The sequence below is a fragment of the Plodia interpunctella genome, chromosome 14, assembly GCF_027563975.2.
Source record: "Plodia interpunctella isolate USDA-ARS_2022_Savannah chromosome 14, ilPloInte3.2, whole genome shotgun sequence".
NCBI classification, from domain to species: domain Eukaryota; kingdom Metazoa; phylum Arthropoda; class Insecta; order Lepidoptera; family Pyralidae; genus Plodia; species Plodia interpunctella.
The window spans coordinates 6,139,114-6,160,209 of record NC_071307.1 but is presented as its reverse complement, the minus strand read 5'-3'; the positions used below and the strand labels follow the sequence as shown (position 1 = coordinate 6,160,209).

The window sequence follows — 21,096 nt, the reverse complement described above, 5'->3', positions numbered from 1 at the left end:
AAATAAAATCATGACTTTTATGAGGTTACACGAGTACACTACCCCAACGCAACCCTATACCACAGAACTAACTCGATGGACTGAAATTGTAATGATGGAAAATTTTAAACCCTTTACAAAGCATAAATATACTCGTATATTCAAAATATAAGTATATTTTTTTACATAAAACTCAACAATTAATTAGGTAACGAGTGACGACAGCTGACAGAAATGTATCTGACATGGAGTCGGTGCATGGTGTGGGGACCTGCCAAGTTTCATTATTATACTGCCGTGGAGAAGCTAATTAGTTCATTTACGTTGATTATTTTGCCCCACAAAAATTATTGCAACTAAATAAACAAGGAAAAGTTCAAGTAATGTAATCGATATTAGTAAACTTACTTATTGACAGATAGATTCTCTGCATTAAAATGAGAAATACGTAATTTATTATTGATCTCGATGCCCTCTGGCGAAATTACTCCACTGTCGCTTGGCAATTATGAAATTATTTCGGGGCGGTTTTTGCCCAGAAGTGGGATATAGGTTATAATGTAGGTTAAGGAAAAAAGATACAACATTTTTAAGTTCAGATTAGAATTTATATGTATATATCGTAGGGAGAAGGGTCAGGCCAGGGCATCATATGGGAAATCAGATCGCGAAAGTGAAATTATATCAGAGGACGGTAACTGATATGCCGCACCGTCCCCATTTAAAGTGGAATAAGGCTAGTCATTATAAAATAAACCAAATATAGACATTGATAATAGAAAGCTGACAGATGAATATTGCAATATTAGATTGTAAAAATAATGAAAGCGAAATGTTGGGTAGTAAAATGTCTCATACAGTCAGAAAGAAACACCACGGAGCCCAATAGAGCAGAAAAGTCATTCGGGCAAAACGGCTGTTGACATTTGTGGATCAATTGTGTTGCTATAGTGGAAGAGAAAATGAAACTCCTTTTATGAATGCGTATCACTTACGTCCACTAAAACCTATTAGACCCTTTGAAGAATACTTTTAAGGTTCCAAATTTAAATAAGGCAAAAGGTAACCTCAACCAATCGCTTTCTTGATAATTGAAGGCGCCAAAAATTCTGCCCAGAAAATTTGTAGAATGCTTTATAGTTCACTAAAATTAGTTTCGTATGAAGGCAAGTCAGAAATATTAAATCATTGCAATATTAAAAATACACATAACAGAACAGCTAAGCTTCATAGCGTTGTTGTTTTGCTGTAAAAGAAGCGTATAACAGTTTAGCTGGTAAAATTAAAAAATAGAAATAAAAGATGAGGAGTATGTGATTATGGTAAAACTATTAACTGTAACCAAACCTTTTAATGCCCTTGGCAAAGGATAGTGTGTAGTGATAGATGAACAACATTGATTTTTGCTACTTGCCATAAAGGTCGAATACAGAAACATCACAGAGTAACATGTCATCGCGTGATATTAATGTTTTATTTTCACCTTGTAGCGGTTTCGGCTAAACAAAACTACACACACTGATAAAAATATCGTTGAATATTGTCTATGTCCATGTCAATGAGTGAGTTAATAATAACACTTAGTATACGACCTGCCGCCATACAGTGCATCAGGGGTACCCTGACATGTCCTTTCTGCTATAGAACATTTACAGCGAAAATTCAAGCTCATCGACAACGTCTTCATTAGAGGAGCATATAATATGGTGACAGCAGCTGACCTTCTACTTCTTCTTAACCTGTTTCTTATTCATACTTTATTTGATGCAATATTCAACCTATACTTATCATCTATTTCTGATACCTCTAATTACCATGTTAGCTACATTTTAGTAATACGGGTTCTTCCTATCTCATTATATGACCATACCATCCTAACCTATAACTATTTAGTAAAACGTAGCTAAATTCACATGTACTACTTTCATACTCATTCATTTTGTCCATTCTTTTTATAAATTTATTAGTACGTAACGTAATATGGATATTTTACTTAATTTAATTCTCTTAGATTATTATCTCTACTCGCGTCAGTTCATTATTTGATTTTGATAGGTGTATCGCTTTATTCTACAATACATATTACTGTTAAAATCTGAGGATCTCTTTTCTGGAAACGTCATTGTATGATATTTCACTGATCACACTTCTACTTCGAGTGCAAAAGTCGGATCTGTCATTTTTATTGGTTTTAAGCTAGGTTGTCTGAAATGTGTTAAACAAAACACAAGGCGTTCAATAATGAATACATAGTATTGTTGTTGCCGTCACTGTACATGTGTTTGTAAGTGTGTGTGTGTGTAATATCAGAGATCGGATCGGATGGAACCTGCCTCTATTTTGAGGTCAGACGAGCTAGACATGTCAATGATATTATAAACCACTTTCTGTATGAATGGTCTATCGATAGTATCGATACAGCCAGTGATTTCATTATTCATATTTCTAATTTCTAATTTATTTATGCTATTTACTGCATGTCATTAATAATGCGAGATTGATCATTACAAAAATGGAGGTTGCAGCCTGCTGTATTGCAAACATGAAATAATAAAGAAAATTTACGATGGTTTTAAATTGTTTGAACGGAATAAAAATTTCAAAAATTGGTATAAAATAATTACGGCTTATAGAACTCAACACAAATGAGCGGCAATGTATCATAGCAATTATGATAACAATGTTAAATTGGATTGAGGTAGATCTGCTTTAATTGATACAGCGATTAAATTTCATTTAAACGTCTGTAAATATTGATATTGTGTCGTATTATTACGAAATTTGGAATGATGATCCATCTCTAAGCGATTTTTGATGATATTTTGTCTCTTCTGTTCGCTTTCTTAGAGTTGAATTGAGAGTATTCTGTATATCAACAATGAATTATGACGAGAGATATTTCAGTATAATTAGGTATTACATTTTCATAACATTTTCTATATATAAAGTAACATATGTGTAAAGTGGCAAAAACAAGAATTGGCAATCACGTTTTTATTACAAATCGCTTGTATTTCTGATGTCAATTATCATAATAAGTTTACTTGTACCCTCATAGCGACATTCTCTACTAATGATGATGTTGACAAACATTTTTTATTGAATGACAAAAAACGTCGCGCTTCTCACATAGATGTTGTGCCGTCATATAACAATGCTTATGGAAAAATTTTCCATACAGAAAATTGTGTGCTTGATGGTGAAACGTTATTATCATCTCATACTCAACTGCGGCTTATGAATACTGTAGTAGTGACATCGTACAATTTGAATGGTTCCGTTTTAATAACATATACATAACCGCTAATAACTGGCATTATGAAATTAGTATTTCCTGTGGAAACCCTGATTGTGATTTAAACAAAATATAAAGACAAATTCATACCATTGATAAATAAAATAAAGGAAAAGCTTTTCAAAATCTCATATGCACAACAATGTATATACATGTTCTTTGTATAAGAATGTATAAGAATAAATCTATATATCAAGTATATGTGAATAGACAAGGGTTCATAGGGTGACGTGAACACTATTAATCCTGCGAGCGGGACCTGAGACAAATTTATCGATCTTCCATTGTGGAGCCGGCCAACTGTTAAAATTTTGTACACTCTGTGACCGCTAAAAGCTTGCCCTTATTCTAAGTGTTACGTGCATTCTCCAAATCCTTAGACAGACGAACAAAATGGTGCGACACACATATATATATATACATCCAAGACCTGGGCCAATCAGAAATAGATCATTTTTCATCATGACCCGACCGGAGATCGAACCCGGGACCTCTCGGTTCAGTGGCAAGAACTACTAACTAACTAATTATTATTCATCCGTGCATACACTATGCTCTAAATGTGTCGAGGTGTATCCAGCGACCTCTATTTCTTCTCAAGTCTGCCGCTATCATCCATGGCGCCTCTTAATTGCTTCAGAGTAATAATTATTATCAGTTAGCGTGCGCCGTACCGCCCCAGTCTGTAGACCAACCAACTACCAAAGTAACTCACGCACACAGACGCAACAAGCACGTGTTCAAGATCACATCTGTGATCTCCTCATCCTTGCGATATTATAATGGTCACGCGGAATTTACTGAACAGTCAATGTTTGGATTAAGGAATTTGGCAATGCATTAAAAATCATCTAAACAAGATAAGAAAATTATAAAAAGAGATAAGTTAAGAAAACATAAAATAAACACTAGATTAAACAAATTACTTAACACATGTGATTTGGCCTTATGCAAAAAGAGAGCAGGAGCAGGACAAAATTAGGAAACTATACAATCTATTAGAATAGCCAAAATTCCTATTCACGGATAGTAGAAAGACTCCATCTGCTAGATATAGTTCATTTCCAAAAACAAAATAATGACGTCAACAAAAAACATGTTATTATGGAATCTTTTTGCAGAATGGTTTAGCGATGTTGAACGTCATAGAATATTCCAAGATACCAGTTTTATTCAACAGTCAATTTTACGCGATACCTTTTGAGGAACTGAGATTAAACTGCACAATAGCATTACTGAGTTCTTCCATTAATTCTTGAACGGGTGAATGACCCCCGTGCTGCTGGAAACTTGTCTGGAATAGCAATTATTGCTTCGTACTTCAGAACTTTACTATGTTACCTTAATGGCTTGTGTCGACGACCAAATACGTACCACAATTAACTTGGGAGATTAGCTTTTGTTTTGATTACTTGCGGCTTTACGTAGTTAATTTATGTTTTCATTACCACAATTGATTTGAAACCAACGCGCCACGACATTATGATTTTGTCAATACATACCATCCATCTCAATAATGCATGTGCTATGTAAATTATAGATATAAAGCCATTCGTCAACCTCGACTTTTCTTATTCAGTTTTCATGGCCTACCTACTCTTCCTTCCATCTGGAAAATATTATGTACCATGATCACATGGTATCTCATGGTATATCAATGGATATCAATCCATTATGTTTTAAAAAATCTTGATGTATTTGCCACACAAAATAAGAACTTGTTTGTTCTGTTGGATATTGTTGTAAGTTGATTTATCTATCTATTTAAAACCAATTATATATAAGGTGAAACCAGATCCAGTAACTTGATATTTAGTATTTGTTTTTGAATAAAAGTATGTAACAACTCTAATATCGACGAATGGTTAATAATCCTTCAACTAAATTGAGCAAAGTCTCACGAAGGCCTAAGAAGAGCAAATTTGTATAGATTACACAAAACGAAGACGTGTATCTGAAAGAGCGTTTTAGAGTAGAATTTAAAGTAGGTAAATCATATTGATGAAAACAGTAGCGGTATTATGCGATGGTAGTTTATTGGATGTTTGACCTCGGTTATCGCGGCAAGCCTCCTTGTACCTACAGAATCTTATCTGTTTACAATGACGTGTTTGATTGCCAACAGTTTTGGTCTCATTCCTCTTTTATTTTACTACTTTTTAATCAGTTTCATAATGCTCTTCATTTCATTATTTTTTGAAATACTCTATAAATTTAGGTATCGATCAGGAATTTGACGATTTGATTGTTTGTGAATGAGTGGTAGTTAAAACATAAAAAGTAGTATATAGTACTCATCTTTTCCTCAAAATGGGATATCTTTAGATCAAGTTAAAACATATTTATTTAAACTCAAGCTGCTCAAAAAACTATTAAATATTTGCTACATGTTAAAAAAAATCGAATTTATAAATTTCTAAATGTTGATCTGATAGAGTAAGAACAGTATCCACTGTTACGATTACTAACTACTATTAGATAGCTATTTTACCTATCTTCTTATATTTTTAAAACGCTCAGACACGACGTGGTATGTCATAGTCTGGTCTACGTTTGCCTTTTGTCGGGCGAATGCACCTCTCAAAGTATGACGCACATATTAGGATTGGTTTTGAAATCAATTTGCAATGGAAAATAAATTGTAGTAAAAATAAGGTAATTGAAGATTGTTAGCTTTCGTATTTATGTTGTCGTTTCCTGGCTTGACTACTAATATAGAATTTTATCGTTTAGAAGTTCCGATTTACATATAAAATAAATCATTATTGTTATTAAAATTATGTTTCCGCAGAATATACATACTACATAATTTCTTCAAAAACAAATAAAGAGATCAGAACTGGTAAAATTTCATCTCTCAGTTACGGTGTAGCCGTATCATTGTACAGTGGATTTTCAAAATCTATAATAAAAGTTTTATCAGAAGTTTTGGCGACACCTTCTCTTTTCAGCGTTGACGTCAAATTTCCTGTGGGTTACGTGGGCCCGTCATCAAAATTCTGTCGGGACGCTGAAACTCGTTCCGCCCGTCGTAATAGGCGGTTGAAGGCTATACGATTTGTTTTTCATACGGCTTTTATGTGCACTTGCTAAAGTATTCCGCTATAAAAAGTAGCATTAATTTACGGTGATGACTTAAGGAGAGTTTCGAGACGATTATATGATTTTTAAAGGAAACCTTATGGAGGATGCGAAAGCAAATAAACTTAAATAGGATATCCGGCATGCAAATTTTTTATGTGATCCTATAAATTGACCAGACCAGTAAGGCGAAAAGCGAGATGAAAAATATCACTAAAAATTAACAGATAATACCTAGGTTTTTTACAAAAAATATTGCTTTTATTGTTGCTGGTTCACAAGCCTTTACTGTTGTCTGAGAAATATCATTGCATTCAATGCGTGACAAAAAAATACTGGGTGCACCATCAGGATATCCTTATCGCATTGTCATCTAAACTAAACGTGTGTTATTTAATTCATCAAACATTCAGCAATCATTTGAAGATATCTGTTTCAAACTGAGTTACAAGATTCCACCCGAACATGCTATGTATGGAATGTTAAATCGCAAGTTAAATAAATACTTGTAAAAACAAAGTCTAATGACACAAAAACTGGTATTAATGCCGTAAATCAATACAAAACACAACCATTATACGCTGGTAAACGTTTGGTTTAAAATGTTGCCTATTGCGTTGCACGTTTGTATGAAGCGTCCACAGCCCTTAATTATAGCAAGGCTCCAGCTGTCTCCCCTTTAAGCCTTTAATATCGAATATATGCCCCATAAACTATTACAAAAGGTCGTACTATTGTTCTTAAATCATAAAGTCGTACCTTTATAGATAAACCGGCCGTTAGCAGTCACATCTATGCCGACACGTTCGGACCCACAGCGAAGAACATTAAATTAATTCTATAGATACGCTTCTACATAACGTTTGTGATAGATATTGTTGCTGATAAAATCATTTGCCCCATTATTTCAGCATAATGTTTGGCCCTAAGTGTAATATGTTACTCATGTAGTCAATTATATTTGTACTTGACTTGTCAAGCAGTATATTATATTATCTGCTGCTATTTATATCTTGCTGTAAGTGTAACAAAGTCGAAGCTCGGAGAGAGAAAGGAAAGCTACAAAGGGCATTGATGGATTTGTAGAAAGAAAAGGCAAGGGTCGTGTCGTATAGGGAGGTAAAATCGATGGCAGAGGATAGATGTGAATGGAGGTTGCTCCACTGACAAGAACAATGCATGATGATGATGTAAGTGTAATGCTTCAAGCGGGACTATGAAAAGTATTCCGAATGATTATTGCTCATGAGCATACACAACGTTGATATCTACCATCCATTTCAAATTATTAACTTAGTGCTATTGACGGGAATAATGTAAGTCGTTATTCGTTATCGTTAAAATAACAGCTTAAATTAAGTCAAGCAATGGGCCCAAAAATTAAGCTCACAAGCAAGCTGGGGCAGTAGTCGCATACACACTAGTGAATTTCAAAGACAATTTTCGCACTCAAAATAACATACTTGACCGAAGTATATTAACTCATCTATTTTATGATTTAACCACAATACATTCTGCTTGAGACTTGAGATATTAATGATTCAAGGATTTTATTTCCTTCGCCTCTTAGGACTCTTGCAAGTTTTATATTCATTTGTGTCATCATCGTGTTGCTCGTAAACCTGTGTCATAGTAGCAACAGCTCAAGTTACAATACATGTACCTAATGCATAAGTAATAGTGGTGATTTTGCAATGAATTTGTGTACATGCGAATGCATTTCAGAGATTTAATAAAACGTCAAAGCAAAGCATTGTATTTTTTATTATGTTCGGTAGATATGTTCTTGTAATTTTTTTTTATTCAAGAACAAATTAATACACTTTCTCAGACACAACGTCACATTTCGAACGAAACATAAGCTCATCTTAGAGTGAGTTGCACCAGTCAACCTTGACGATAACTTTAATCTGTGCAGAAAAACACAAAGTGCGTTGTTTTGTTCTTAACGTCAGCGGCGCGCAGGTTTTGACGTTGACTTTGGTCAACGTCAAATTGACTGGTGTGAAACTCACCCTTGGAGTACATTATAAAAGCATTAGCGCGCCAAAACGATTATTTCTCCCAAGTGTCCCATTTATCGACACTTACCACGATTCTCACATATCTTTACTTCTTTATTTTGGGAATGTTTAGGTTGAACTACCACCAATAGCTTGCAAGCGTTTCTTCAATGTTCATGGTCATTTAATCTAGTCTGTACAGTGTATTTAAACATAACTTATCTATTTTTCTTCTTTATTTTTTAAGTATTTTTTTTTACCATAGACCTTTTGTATCTGTATATTACATTTTATACTTTTCTTACAATATTTTTGTTTATATAATGTACATCATTTCAAATATGTATATTATAATTTCTGTACAGGGGTGCTACCGTGAAACATAAAACACGTAGCACGTCATTGCGTCAGCACGTTCTCTTTTTTTACACGATGCGTAAACGATATGGGGAAAAGATACATAAAGAACGTCAGTACCTTCAATGAATATCCTCTAAAATTAATTTCAAAGCGGATTCTCTAAAAATAGCAAGCATGTCAGAGTAACTAAAAATACAACATTGTAATAACAGATGTCTGCACTACAACGAACGTAAATTTAAAAATAAACCCACGAAAGAGTACGATAATAGATTTCCTAAAATCTGCTTCCGGTGAAAGATATCCGGAAAACTGTTAATATCATTAATTTCGTATACTATACTGATGTAGGTACATAAATAGGCATTCGTCTTATCCCACAAGCAGTTCGTTTTCTGGTGCAGACGGGATAAAAAAATGTGTACTGTATTCACGTGATGTAAACTCAATAAAAGAGCATAAGAGATATAGGGTTGCATCACATAAGTTTCATAGTTCCGCCACAATTGCATTCCCAAATTGGCTGACGTTAACCCTCTTTGGGAACGTTATTGTTAATTATTAACTGTCAGGGCCGCATTTGTTCCCTTTGTTGTATTGTCATCCCCGGGATATCTGAAGCGGTTCTTTTTTAGGACGGAACTACCTACTAATCAAATAAAAATGGAAAGATGAATACAAGAATTAACAGTTGACGCTGGTCTCAACGGCTGAGGAAGAAACCGGGAAAACAAAAGACAGAGAGAGAGTTGCATAAGACAATTTTAAAAGAAAAATTCAGTAAAATATGTATATTGTTTCCTATCAACTCAAGTTCACGACAAGGCGACAGAAAGCGTGTTATACATTTTTACTTTTAGTACTAACGAGGTCACGACCTCGGGCGTGACGTCACGCTTCGAATGAATGAATCGTCAGCTCGGCTTGGGGTGGACACCCCCACTGGCCAAGAATGTAAGCACCAATATCACAACCGCATTTGTATTGTATCCACTCAACTTTACTTTGACTTTGTCATAGATATGCTCATTAATAAGTAAATAGTAGAACAACCAGGTCATTAAAAAAAATGCCAAGCATTTTTTTAATAACCAGAATGTTCATGCATGATGTTTTTTTGATTAAAAAAATAAACAATGCAGATTATGTAAAATGTTATTCTATATGTATAATATTACATGCAAATGCTATACCCATTTTTGACTTTAGGCATGTTATATAATATATTATATATATAACAAAATACGTACATAATCTTGACTGTCTTTTTATTGAAATATATTATATTTTATAGGTAGTCAAATTCAAAACATTCATTCAGTAAGCTCTTTGTACGTCATATTCTGAACCCAAGGAGCCTGCTGCAGAGCATGTTTATAAATTATCCATCTAAAATATCATTCCCATACAATCCCAATAATATTCAAAGTGTGAATAGTTTAACATAATTAAATAGAAAGCAATCCAAAAAACAGGATATATAATCCTGTTTTTTGGATTGCTTTCTATTTAATTTGAACTAGTTAACTTTGACGTTAAGTTTGACCTGCGTGACGCCACCGATTAGATAAAATGGTGTATTTTACGTTGTTGTGCGCAGCAGGCGCTTTGTGCGCACACTAGCGCCACCTCATATTTTTATCTATTTTTTTTTATTTCTTAGCGAAAAAAAATAGCGTTTGTTTATCTGCGGCTTCGCCCGCGTATATTTCCCATGGAAACAGTTCTTTTTCCCGGATGAAAAGTAGCCTATATACTTCTCCATACTTCAAATTACATGTACCTATGCAAAATTTTAAGAAGATTGTTTGAGTAGATTGAACGTGAAGAGGTAACAAAAAAAATAACTTTCTCATTTATAATATTGGTTAGGATACAAAGTGCCTTAAAAGTTAACGTCAAAATTGAGTCTTAATTGGTTGAACATTTTTGAAAAGATGTTTAAATAGAAATCTAGATTAGGAAAGAGATTTATCATATTTATTTTTAATCCACGTTATTATTAGTCTCTGTCTGATACAAACTAACAAAACACTGATATTTTTGTATCGTAGGTATAAAGAAAGTTATAGCTTCTCGGATAGGAAATAGGAGACGGTCCACTCTGTTGTCTTATGATACATACTTGGGGTAAACTTCAGAGATATAAATGATATACCTACCTACATAAACACAATACAACTAAATTTGAATTAGTTATAGAGATTTCTACATACTTTTGAAAAAAGGCCCATTGTTGTCTGTCATGTTATTATTTATGTGTAGGTACTATAATATTATTGAATTCAACATATTCATGATAAAGCATATTATACAATGGCGCACTTATCCATTCTGATTAGGAATAAAATATGTATCAGCAATATATAGGACCAGTGTTTGCCCTGTTTCTTCTCAAACAGTCCGATCCGCAAACTCAACTTGGGTAACTATGATGGGTTTGCGCCGGACTGTTTGATAAGAAACCGGGCGTAAACCCATCCCTAATAGGAAGACATTCTAGTTTGAAATGTATTGATATTTAGTTATTGAAATTAAATACTTAATTTCAATAACTATTCTACTACTACTAAATTGATTATATCTACTGGACGGATTGTCATGAAATTCCCACGAGAGCGAAGCCCCCGGACGCAGTTAATTTTTGTTATATTTGTGGCAACAACCATTACAAAGTATTACTGCGTTATCAAGAACAACTTAACAAGAAAAAGTATTACAACAATATTCATTTCGTGTCCAATCTGTTGCCAAAGCCCCAACAAACTACTTCAGAAAATTCATTACAAATAATGGACGGAAACCATAATATCTTTCCAAACTATACTGATAGGCACTTGAGAACTAACAGGAATATGGCCAGAAACATGATTGTTCTCAATTTAGTTACCGTTTATGAGACGCTTGGGAAGAATATTCTCAAATGTATGTGCCGATTTACAATAAATTGATTCTAATAATCGAAAATGTAAAGCTATCTCTACTATTAATTAGTAATAAGTACGCAGTAATAGTAACGTGTATATTTTTTGTCTCATAGCCTTCTTCGTCTTCGTATAGTCGATTACATCCACCGCACTGATATAAGTCTTCTCTAATGCAACCCAGACATTTCGGTGTTTTCCCTTACTCCTCCATGTTCAACACTGATTTTGGTATTTCCTAAAGTAAATTGATTAAATTGATCATAAATAGACGCAAAATACAAGTTCACATTGACGTCAATGAAATCGCTAATCTAGTCTTGGCATAAATTTTATTATTGTAAACACGATACGTATGTAAAAAAAAAATTCAACAATCAAATTATTTAGAATGCGCCCCGGGGCTTCGTTTCCGCGGGAATTTGGGGAAAAAGTACCGAGTACCAATTTTATAACAATCTGTCCAGTAGATTTTACGTGAAAGAGTAACAAACATGCATACATCTTTATAAACTTTCGCATTTATAAAATTAGTAGGAAAGATTATTTATACAAGTAAATTCTATATATTTTTAAAATAAAACACGTACGTTGCTGGAAAAAATTATCACCTTATGTGGTCCTTTATTTTTTGCGCACATTGTTTAAATAGTACGTACGTTGTCAAAACATGTGTTCGCTTCAGCAATCTTTTGTTCTAAAACAAAGAAACGAATTAGCAATTCAAAACGATTAAAAAGTAAAAAAAAAATTACTAGCACTATATTCCACTCTTTGCCGAAATTTAGACTACGTGCATTATCTTATCTCGAATGATTTAAATTCTCAATTTTGAACTGTGTATAATTGTACACCCCTGGTTTTATTAGAAGCAATATTAAGCACTAGACTTCACTAGAGACATTCGAATGTCACGGCCAGTCCGGTTTCAAAACACGTCGTCTATTCATTTTCCTTGTTATACTTGTATGGACTATTAATTAGCGCCACCTCAATTCAGTTCCATTTTACCAAGTGCCAAACAGCACCACGGTACTATCAGTGTCGATGACTCGGTCTACTGGTATTGGACTAGAAACATATTTCACTTTCATATTCTTAGTAAGAACGGAACATTTTTTGTTCTCTATTTCAAAGTAAACATTTGACAGCAGCCTAACATTTTTTTTTTGTTTTACTTTTTGTGGCATGGGGTGGGTATTTTATTTTTCTTTTTTTTTTCTTTTCAGTTCAATTTGTGCGGGCCACTGTGGTCTTTCGCGTGGAACGCGATGGCTTCGGATGACATATATTTAGTGGTGTGCCTGTGAATCGTGTCAGTGAGTGCAAGCCGAGTGTGTTCGAAGGCTGCTAGTGTTTAGTGCTCAGTGTTAGTATGTGATAGTCTATGGAAGTGTCTGGTTATCGGAATGTTTACGAAGCACGGCAAAGCCGCACAGCGGTGTCAGCCCCACTCGAGTAGAGCCAGGAAGAAGAAAAAACCTGCACCTCACACGCCTTGGAAGTACTTGATGAATTGCCCACTCGTTAGGAAATGTTTTGGTATAGTATTTATTTTTTGTTTATTTTATTTTTTTTCTTTGAGCGTGTGTATTGTATGAACGAATCCGATTTATTTTGGGAACAATTTCTAGTTGCATAATGATTCTTACCTGAAAAATGCGCACATTATGATTTCAATTTGCTTTTCATCCTCCGCCATTATAAGGCAAATCAAATAAAAGCCCGTAATAATAATCTCGAATAATGTTCCTTGCTGTTGTTTTTATCATATAAATATATAGTCTTTCTATCCAGATCAACACCAACGGAGGCTTCAATTTATACATGATATGACTGTTATTTTGTGTGGTCCAGCCATGTCTTAACTTGCATAAGAAATGGATGACTTTATTGAAATTTATTTAAATTTCATTCAGTAACGATGTACGGTTTTTTAAATTTTTCCATTGCAAGTTCTAACAATATTTTAATTTTGTGGTTTTAGTAAGATAATAACATAAAGTTTTTGTTCGTTTTCTTCACAAGTGACATGAACTACTTTTCGTTTCAAAAGTTATTTTTTATTTAGTTGTATTATTTGACTTTACTTTATGTACAAGTTAATGTGATAGCCTTTGGGTTAGATTATCCAGAACTTTTCAAAAAAATTACTTCTCCATCAAGAGGACTATATTTTCTATCCACGGCAGAAATCTCAGGATCTTCGGCCGATGAACGTACCCGACCTTGCGACGGCATTCCACCGAGACTGCGTATAGTTGTCAAACTGATCGGTCAACTGGTCGGGAAGATAGATCTGCGGATCATCCGGTCGGTTCTGCTATGCTCCAAATCCTTTGTTCTAAAAAATTTGAAGACTTTCTATTGTTTCCAAATTGTACATATGCTTTTTGTGAAACGTGAACGAAATGACCATACATTTCGAATTTTCCAAAATTTTGGTTATATGTTACTATTTTCTCTTAGGTACCTAATGTTTTCTCTGTAAACATTTAAAAACAAATGGAATGGCAGAGAAGAAGGCATTATTATAATTAGTTTAGATATTATTCAATAATGTAAATAATATGCAGTCTGTAAAATTTCGTTCATAAAAAACCCATGGAAATGTAAATGTTTGAGAATGTTCAATTATTTCCAACATTGAATGTAGTCTAATCATATTGAGGCATGAATACCTATGTATTTATGTTGATCAGCGTTATAACTCTTATCTAAACACAAGAACGTAGTGGAATATACCACATACACTGAATTGTCATTAATCGTCTCAATAGATGGACTTCTCTCAAATGAACAGACGTCGACTTGTTTGTTGATTTATCAGGAATCTACGTCTTCCATTAAAACCATTCCTGCCATATTAAACGCAATACGGATAACACGCTATGCGTTATCTATTTTGATATGTAATTTCAGAGAATTGTATCAATTAAGTACTCTTTAGAAATGCCCAAAGCTTGACTTCCATATTGTGCAGATTTCGGAGAAAGAAATTCAGTTTAATCAAATTCTTCTATTGACAAGATCGGGTCAAGAGTTGTAAAAGAAAATTGGCGGAGTCCTAATAATTGACAATGATATTAAGTTACGAGTGAGGTTTGTTTACAATTTAAGTTATCAGCTATCTTTTTGAACTGTGATGGCCCGATTCATTCTCTGTAGTTACTTCATACTCACCGAATAAGAAACGAGCACAAATGAGGTTACAGTAACACTGTTAGTATTCGTTTCAAGGTTATTATTTAGATACATGTGCTACTGGTTTATCAGTTGTTTACAATAGATAAATCGGTTTGTTTTATACTAATTAATGTTGTTGTAACTATGTCGAGTCAAATATAAAACTTCAAGTCAGTTTTGTCTTATTTTAAAATTTGAATTAGACACTAAGAAAAGTATAATTACCAAATTACAATTTCGTAATTTTAAGGACCTTACAAAATTATGTAAAGATGGGTATGTATGTACGCACAGATATTTAAAAGTAAACATTGATCAAACAAGGCTTAGGTAGGTGGATGGATAGACATCCGTCTGATACAGGGATGTCTTTATATGAGATGTAAACTATATAAAACATATAATTAGTGCTATTTGGAGTCTCGCACTGTTCTTCAGTTTATGCGTGCGGAAGAGAACATTTTGGCGGACATAATTGATAATAAAAAAAAACTGTACTGTTTCACACTTTTACGCACGTAGTTATATTAAAATAAGATTATTAAATTTACCGAAATGATTCAAATGAAAATAAAGTAGTAGCACCGGTATGTAGATGATATTCTAACTATACCTAATATTTCGTATAAGAACTCCATAATTATCTTTTAGGGAGGTATGATCTAAACTTGATAAATCCTTTGTCTAGAAAATCTTAAAATCGATTTTCTAGACAGTATAAAATTTAAAATGTATCAAATCAAACTTCATTGCGTCTGTAAAGTGAGACACTTTAGAAACCAATTCGTGTTCAAGACGTGAAGCATATGAAATCCACTTGGAGGTTAGTTCGCATTTGACTATGTAATGCTGGTTAAGCCAATAAGTCGGACGATTTATTGGGCGAGTTGTCTATGTAATGCTGGCTAAGCTGATCAGTTGTACGATTTGTTGATAGAGTCACTTGTTGCGCTTTGGCATGGACCAATGACAGCGACCGTCCATCTCGAGTTGTCGTCCGTTTCATTACGTTACATTAACTGTACCTCGGTTTACGTCATGCACGTATTCTCATTTTCTTAAAATAGTAGGTACAGGAGTATTTTATTTCTTATTATTTTGCGTAACTTTTGTTTTCAGCAAGCCTTCAAACCAACGTACTTGCTGGATTAACGCTGTTTCAATATGATGTGTCTTTGGATCATATAAGAGTAGTTTAGCTGAGTTAAAGCAGTTGATCTGAGTTGGGTCTGCGTCGTGAGAAATGTCTCAACTCCTATCCATATATAAGGAAGACAAGTGCCCCAGCAGTGGGTATATTATAATAGCTGACGATGATGACCTGAACACATCTTTATGTTGGTACATAAAGATACATGTTTAAAATTACTACACATCGACATATTGGCATATTGATATATGTCGATGTGTAGTAATTTTTAACATGCGAAAACATCTTTGTACTGTAATGTATTGTGTTTGAGATAGCAATATTATCTTAGTCAATAGATTTCCCTCATGGCTTAGTACTAGCAACGGGAACGACCATAAGTTCAATCGATTTATACTCGTCCGGCGTTTTCAAGACTTATATGGGAGCTATGATTATACCAAGAACAGCGCTCTTGCCAATACTGGAAAGCGTTTTAACGAGATTTTAATGTTTCGCTTGCAAAATTTATTATTCGCGGCGCCAACTACAGTATCAGTCTAATGTTAAATTTTCGTCATTATTGAACCTTAACACTATAGTATTAAGAGTCATAAAAGTTTTATTTTGGACGTTCAACGGGGATTTACAACAGTACATAACTTTCCAGTTGCGTTTTCTTCTACTTAATTAAGACTCAAAGATTTATTTCCAATTCCCTATGTTGAAGTTATTTCGCCTGACTATTTCATTTATTAAATAAAATATAAAACTGTAATTATTCAATTAGCCCTCTTTGTTATTACTTTTCGCGTAGGTATTTATATATTAGTCACGTAATTATTATTTATTTTCCATCGCGCGAAAGTCACCATCTCGAATTAATAATGCCTGGACACTTGACCGAAATAAATTGAACCATCTATCTATCGCTATCCCATGACTGGATATTATGAATTATATATGATGGTATTTGAAAGATTTGTTATAAGAATTACTTATGTTTATTTGGTTTGTCGATGTTTGACTCTGATATTTATTTTATGGTAAGAAGTATTAATATCACAGACACAGCTTCAGTCACGGCTCCGGCATTGTCGGGCTCTGGCGGTCCTGCACGAGCTTTATCATCGCAAATGGTTTTCGGTCACCGCCGCGAGCTTAACTGATAACGCAATAAACAAACGCCACTTACGCATTTATGATACAAGTTGGGACCAAGCATACCCGCAGTATGAAGCAAGTTGTCATATACCTGCAGACCACGATTTTCCCGAATGAATACATTAGTTTAGTATTCAGTGCGGACCCGCCAGATTGCGTTACCTTGTCGCCTTGAGGCGTTTTGTTTCGCTGCTGCATTTTGCAGGGGGGAGGCAATATTATAACTGGGGATTACGAAATTATTAATTATTTTTGCCTACCTTTTTAATTTTATTTTTGAATGACGTTCCACGTGTAACGGTAACTTTCGATTACAGAATTATTTTATTATTTGAATATTGTTAATTCTGTGAAGTTACCGGTTTTGTATGAGTTTTTATTTCTGACTTAAATAGTTTTTGAGTGGCATATTACAGAAATATGCGTAATTAAAAATCGTGGTACTACATAAATCTACTTCGCGTTAACTGTTGACGACCGTTATAGGTCTTGACATTCTACGACTTTGACGTTACATACTGATGACTTCTTTGGGTTTAAGTCTGACAACAATTAATTTTTGACAAGTCAGTTATAATGTATGTAAATCCACGTGTAACATAGTTTTAACAATGGTTCGCAAACGTAGGTATTTACTAATTTCATACCTTCAGTAGGTACAAGAGTAACAAGCTGTAGAAGTTAGTTTCATTTAAATTTTTTGTACAAAATCTGTAATTTTTTTAGTAAAATAAAACTTGCAAAAATTTTAATATGGAAATAAATATTTCTATATATACAAAATGTATTGCTCTATACTTGCGATATTATTGCGGTTTATCCAATCGTTTGCAGGAGAATAGTGCTTCTGTGGACTACAAAATGGTCTGAATATGCCATTTATTTTTCATGAATATTTGATCAAAAAGTAAATAAAATTAAAATGCATCGATTTACACTTACAACCCAAGTTTTAGAACTAATTTAAATTTAGAACACCAGTTAAATGATGTTTTACCGCCAGCATTCAGCCAGTTTGTCTCGAAGAAACAAGAAGAGTGCAATCAGCTCATGCATTCGAAGTTTGAAATCTGACTTCGATTTTTGAATTATGCATGACTTTTGTAGAAGTTTTATTTTTCTTTTGGCTATTCTTTCTATTATTCTATGGCGGTGAAATACGAATGAAGTTTTCCTAATCATTTCAATATTTACGGTATGTAGGTACGTTTGTACACACCATTTGGTGTGTATATAGAACTCTAATGTTTTTTTACTAAAGACACTAAGTACTTATAAATAATCGAAAAAGAAAGTGGTCATCATTAAGAATGCTTCTTCCATCTACTACTCTTAGTAGATGGAAGTCCTGACATGCTACTAGCCCGTTGCCTATGAGAAAAAACATTTTTTATAGCCCTTTGCCTTGGTTGACTTTTTTAATTTGCGCGGGAAGAGAAGCAGCTGGCACATTCTATGTTTATTTTTTCGCTTTCCGACCAACATGGAAGCCTGTATTCTCTTTTGTTTGTTACCTGTTAAGGGCGTGTCTGTAGCATTTGAAATAAACATATTTATATTATTTTCTATCGAAAACTTTCGGTAACACATATTAAGATTATCTGGTACCCCAATATAGAGAAAGTAATCTTAATATCCAAACAGTCAATCTATTAAAATGCCATCTGTTACAATTTGTAGTACACTCATGCAACCATCCATCATATTGAATCATTATTATATTGAACTTTCAAAGAATTATAGATTAAGATCAAAATTGTAATGGCTCATTCTAAACTTAGGTACTTGATTATCACTGAATACATTTTATTTCAAATATAATGTAGTTTTTTTGTGTTAAAACATTTATACATATGAATATATGATTCCGAAAAGTTACCGCAAAAGTAAAACTAAATTTGAAAACCGTTTTATATTCATGTACTGGATTCATTGAAATTTCTCACCCGGGCGGAAATCGTAGTTTTTTAGGGATCCTTACGGATCTACAAAGGAAACAATATTTTTAATTTATTTAGTAGACGTAATAATATGCAATTGACATTAGAATAGGGTAGATGACAAGGTCAAAAAATTGAAAAAGATAGGTATACTCCAGTCCAGATGAAATAAACATATTTAAGATCACTATGTTATTTCATAGACTCTAACAATGCTGCTGGATTATTGTATGAAGATTTAAAGTTAAAAAATAATAAAATTATAGAAATATCATCATAAAAAACGAAGTCACCATTAATGCAATAGTAATTCACTTCGGTTTCTTTCTACAATAAACTGGCAGTGCTTAGTGGAATTCTGCCGACATACGGAACCCTCTCTTGTGAACTCACATATGTTCGGTCTAACTTTTACATAATTAAGACTTCGAAAGCGTGTTCCCACACAGTTTTATTTTAGTTTCAATGTCCACCCACTCGTTTTTAACAAAGATCTTGATTACACGATTGTTAGGAAAAATCCTGAGCTAAAATTACTACATCTATTAATAAAGCAAGAAGATTATACAAAGGCAAATTACTTAGTTAAGATACTAAACAAGTATATTGTTCATATTTATTAGAATAAAAAATGTTCTGATATAAATCAGGAGAGTCCTTTTCCGTATTAAATATGTCATTGTGAACCTCCATCAGAAAAATATTCATTTTATTCAAAAGATAAAAGACTCATTTAGAGATATTTTTTTGTGAAAATAAATACGGAAATGGCACAATTTATCAGATTAATGATGACTGGGATATATTTGAACAAAGAAGGCAAAATTAGACTTGTTCCACATTTCTTTCGTTATTCAAAGTATGACGTAGTGCCATGAAAAACTGTGTTCTTTTGTTCAGTTTGATTCAAAAGTAGTTCTTCGAGAGCAACAATACACTTCATTCCGGCTAACAGGTAGAATAAAAACGTGATATGTGTGACGTGAATTTATATAAGATTTTATGTAATAAAAGAAAAAATCTCAGTAATACACCTAATACCTGCACGTCCTAATTCATTTTAGTTCATTCAAATATTGCGAATCATTAGGTTGTTCTTCCCAAATGCGTTAATGCTATACTTTTAGATCGAATTGGTTTTTCACAAGGAAAATCTCAGACAACTGAAAACTGGGTTAATAAGGAAGGTTAACCCACAGTTAACCCACACTCTCACGCCGACACTGCACCAAACACAAGTGCTGCAAGAGCTCGCAATTTAATTTGTCTGTTAGCTGCAGTGGTCAATCGATTGCAACAAATTAGATGCAGTTTAAATAAAGTGTTCTCCTGCAATTATGCTTTTGTTTGAGTAGTTTCAAATTTAATTTAAGTTTCAAATTTAGTAGTTTAGCAATAATCCAATTCAACTATTTATGCTAAATTTAGGTTTTCAGAGACACTGCTTATAATGATACAGTTTCGTTATTTATTTAACTTCCTACTAAAGAACGTGCAATGAAACACGCTCAAAACTTTCTTTACAAATTCGATTGGATATTTATAATTAGTCTCCATTTTTTAAATGTTTTGTTGCAATGACATGAAAAACTTGATTCTTATTTTTTTAAATCTCATTATACTTTCATATATTTACAAAATCGGTCTCCATATAGAAATCAATAAAAAAACGGGTAGCACTCCGGGAGTGCCGGCAGAAGTGAAAACTTGAATAAAATTAACATTGTGCATTTTTGACGTCTTACGAATTTTCGATCAGGGTCACGTGTCCTGACGCGAGTTAACGTTTTCTACCCATCACAAAAAGTGAGTTTTCACTTCAAAAATAGTTATAGCAAACTAAATATGGCATCATAAGCAATTTTGGATAAAAGTCAAAGTTTTATTTAAAAAAAAACAATCCTCTCCATAAACTAGAGAAACGTATGGAAGATTGTATTCCCTTCGTACCGTGGTTTAGTAACTGTGATGCATGTAGCTGAGGGCTGAGACGCAGGGGGGATCGATCGCCAATGATTTACTACCTACTACTACC

The 21,096-nt window shown here is 33.5% G+C and overlaps 1 protein-coding gene across 10 annotated transcripts in view; it reads left to right on the top strand.

The window, feature by feature from the left end:
• Pde11 (Phosphodiesterase 11) overlaps window positions 1–21,096 on the top strand; it is a 156,297-nt gene that overhangs the window by 57,733 nt on the left and 77,468 nt on the right. For 3 of the 10 annotated variants that reach the window (XM_053754378.2, XM_053754386.2, XM_053754377.2), the window contains exon 2: window positions 12,872–13,184. The exons of the other annotated variants lie outside the window; for them this stretch is intronic. In XM_053754378.2, coding sequence (XP_053610353.1) covers window positions 13,052–13,184 — 133 coding nt within the window. In that variant the 5' untranslated portion in view covers window positions 12,872–13,051. The remainder of the gene's footprint in view (window positions 1–12,871; window positions 13,185–21,096) is intronic. 10 annotated transcript variants of the gene reach the window in all.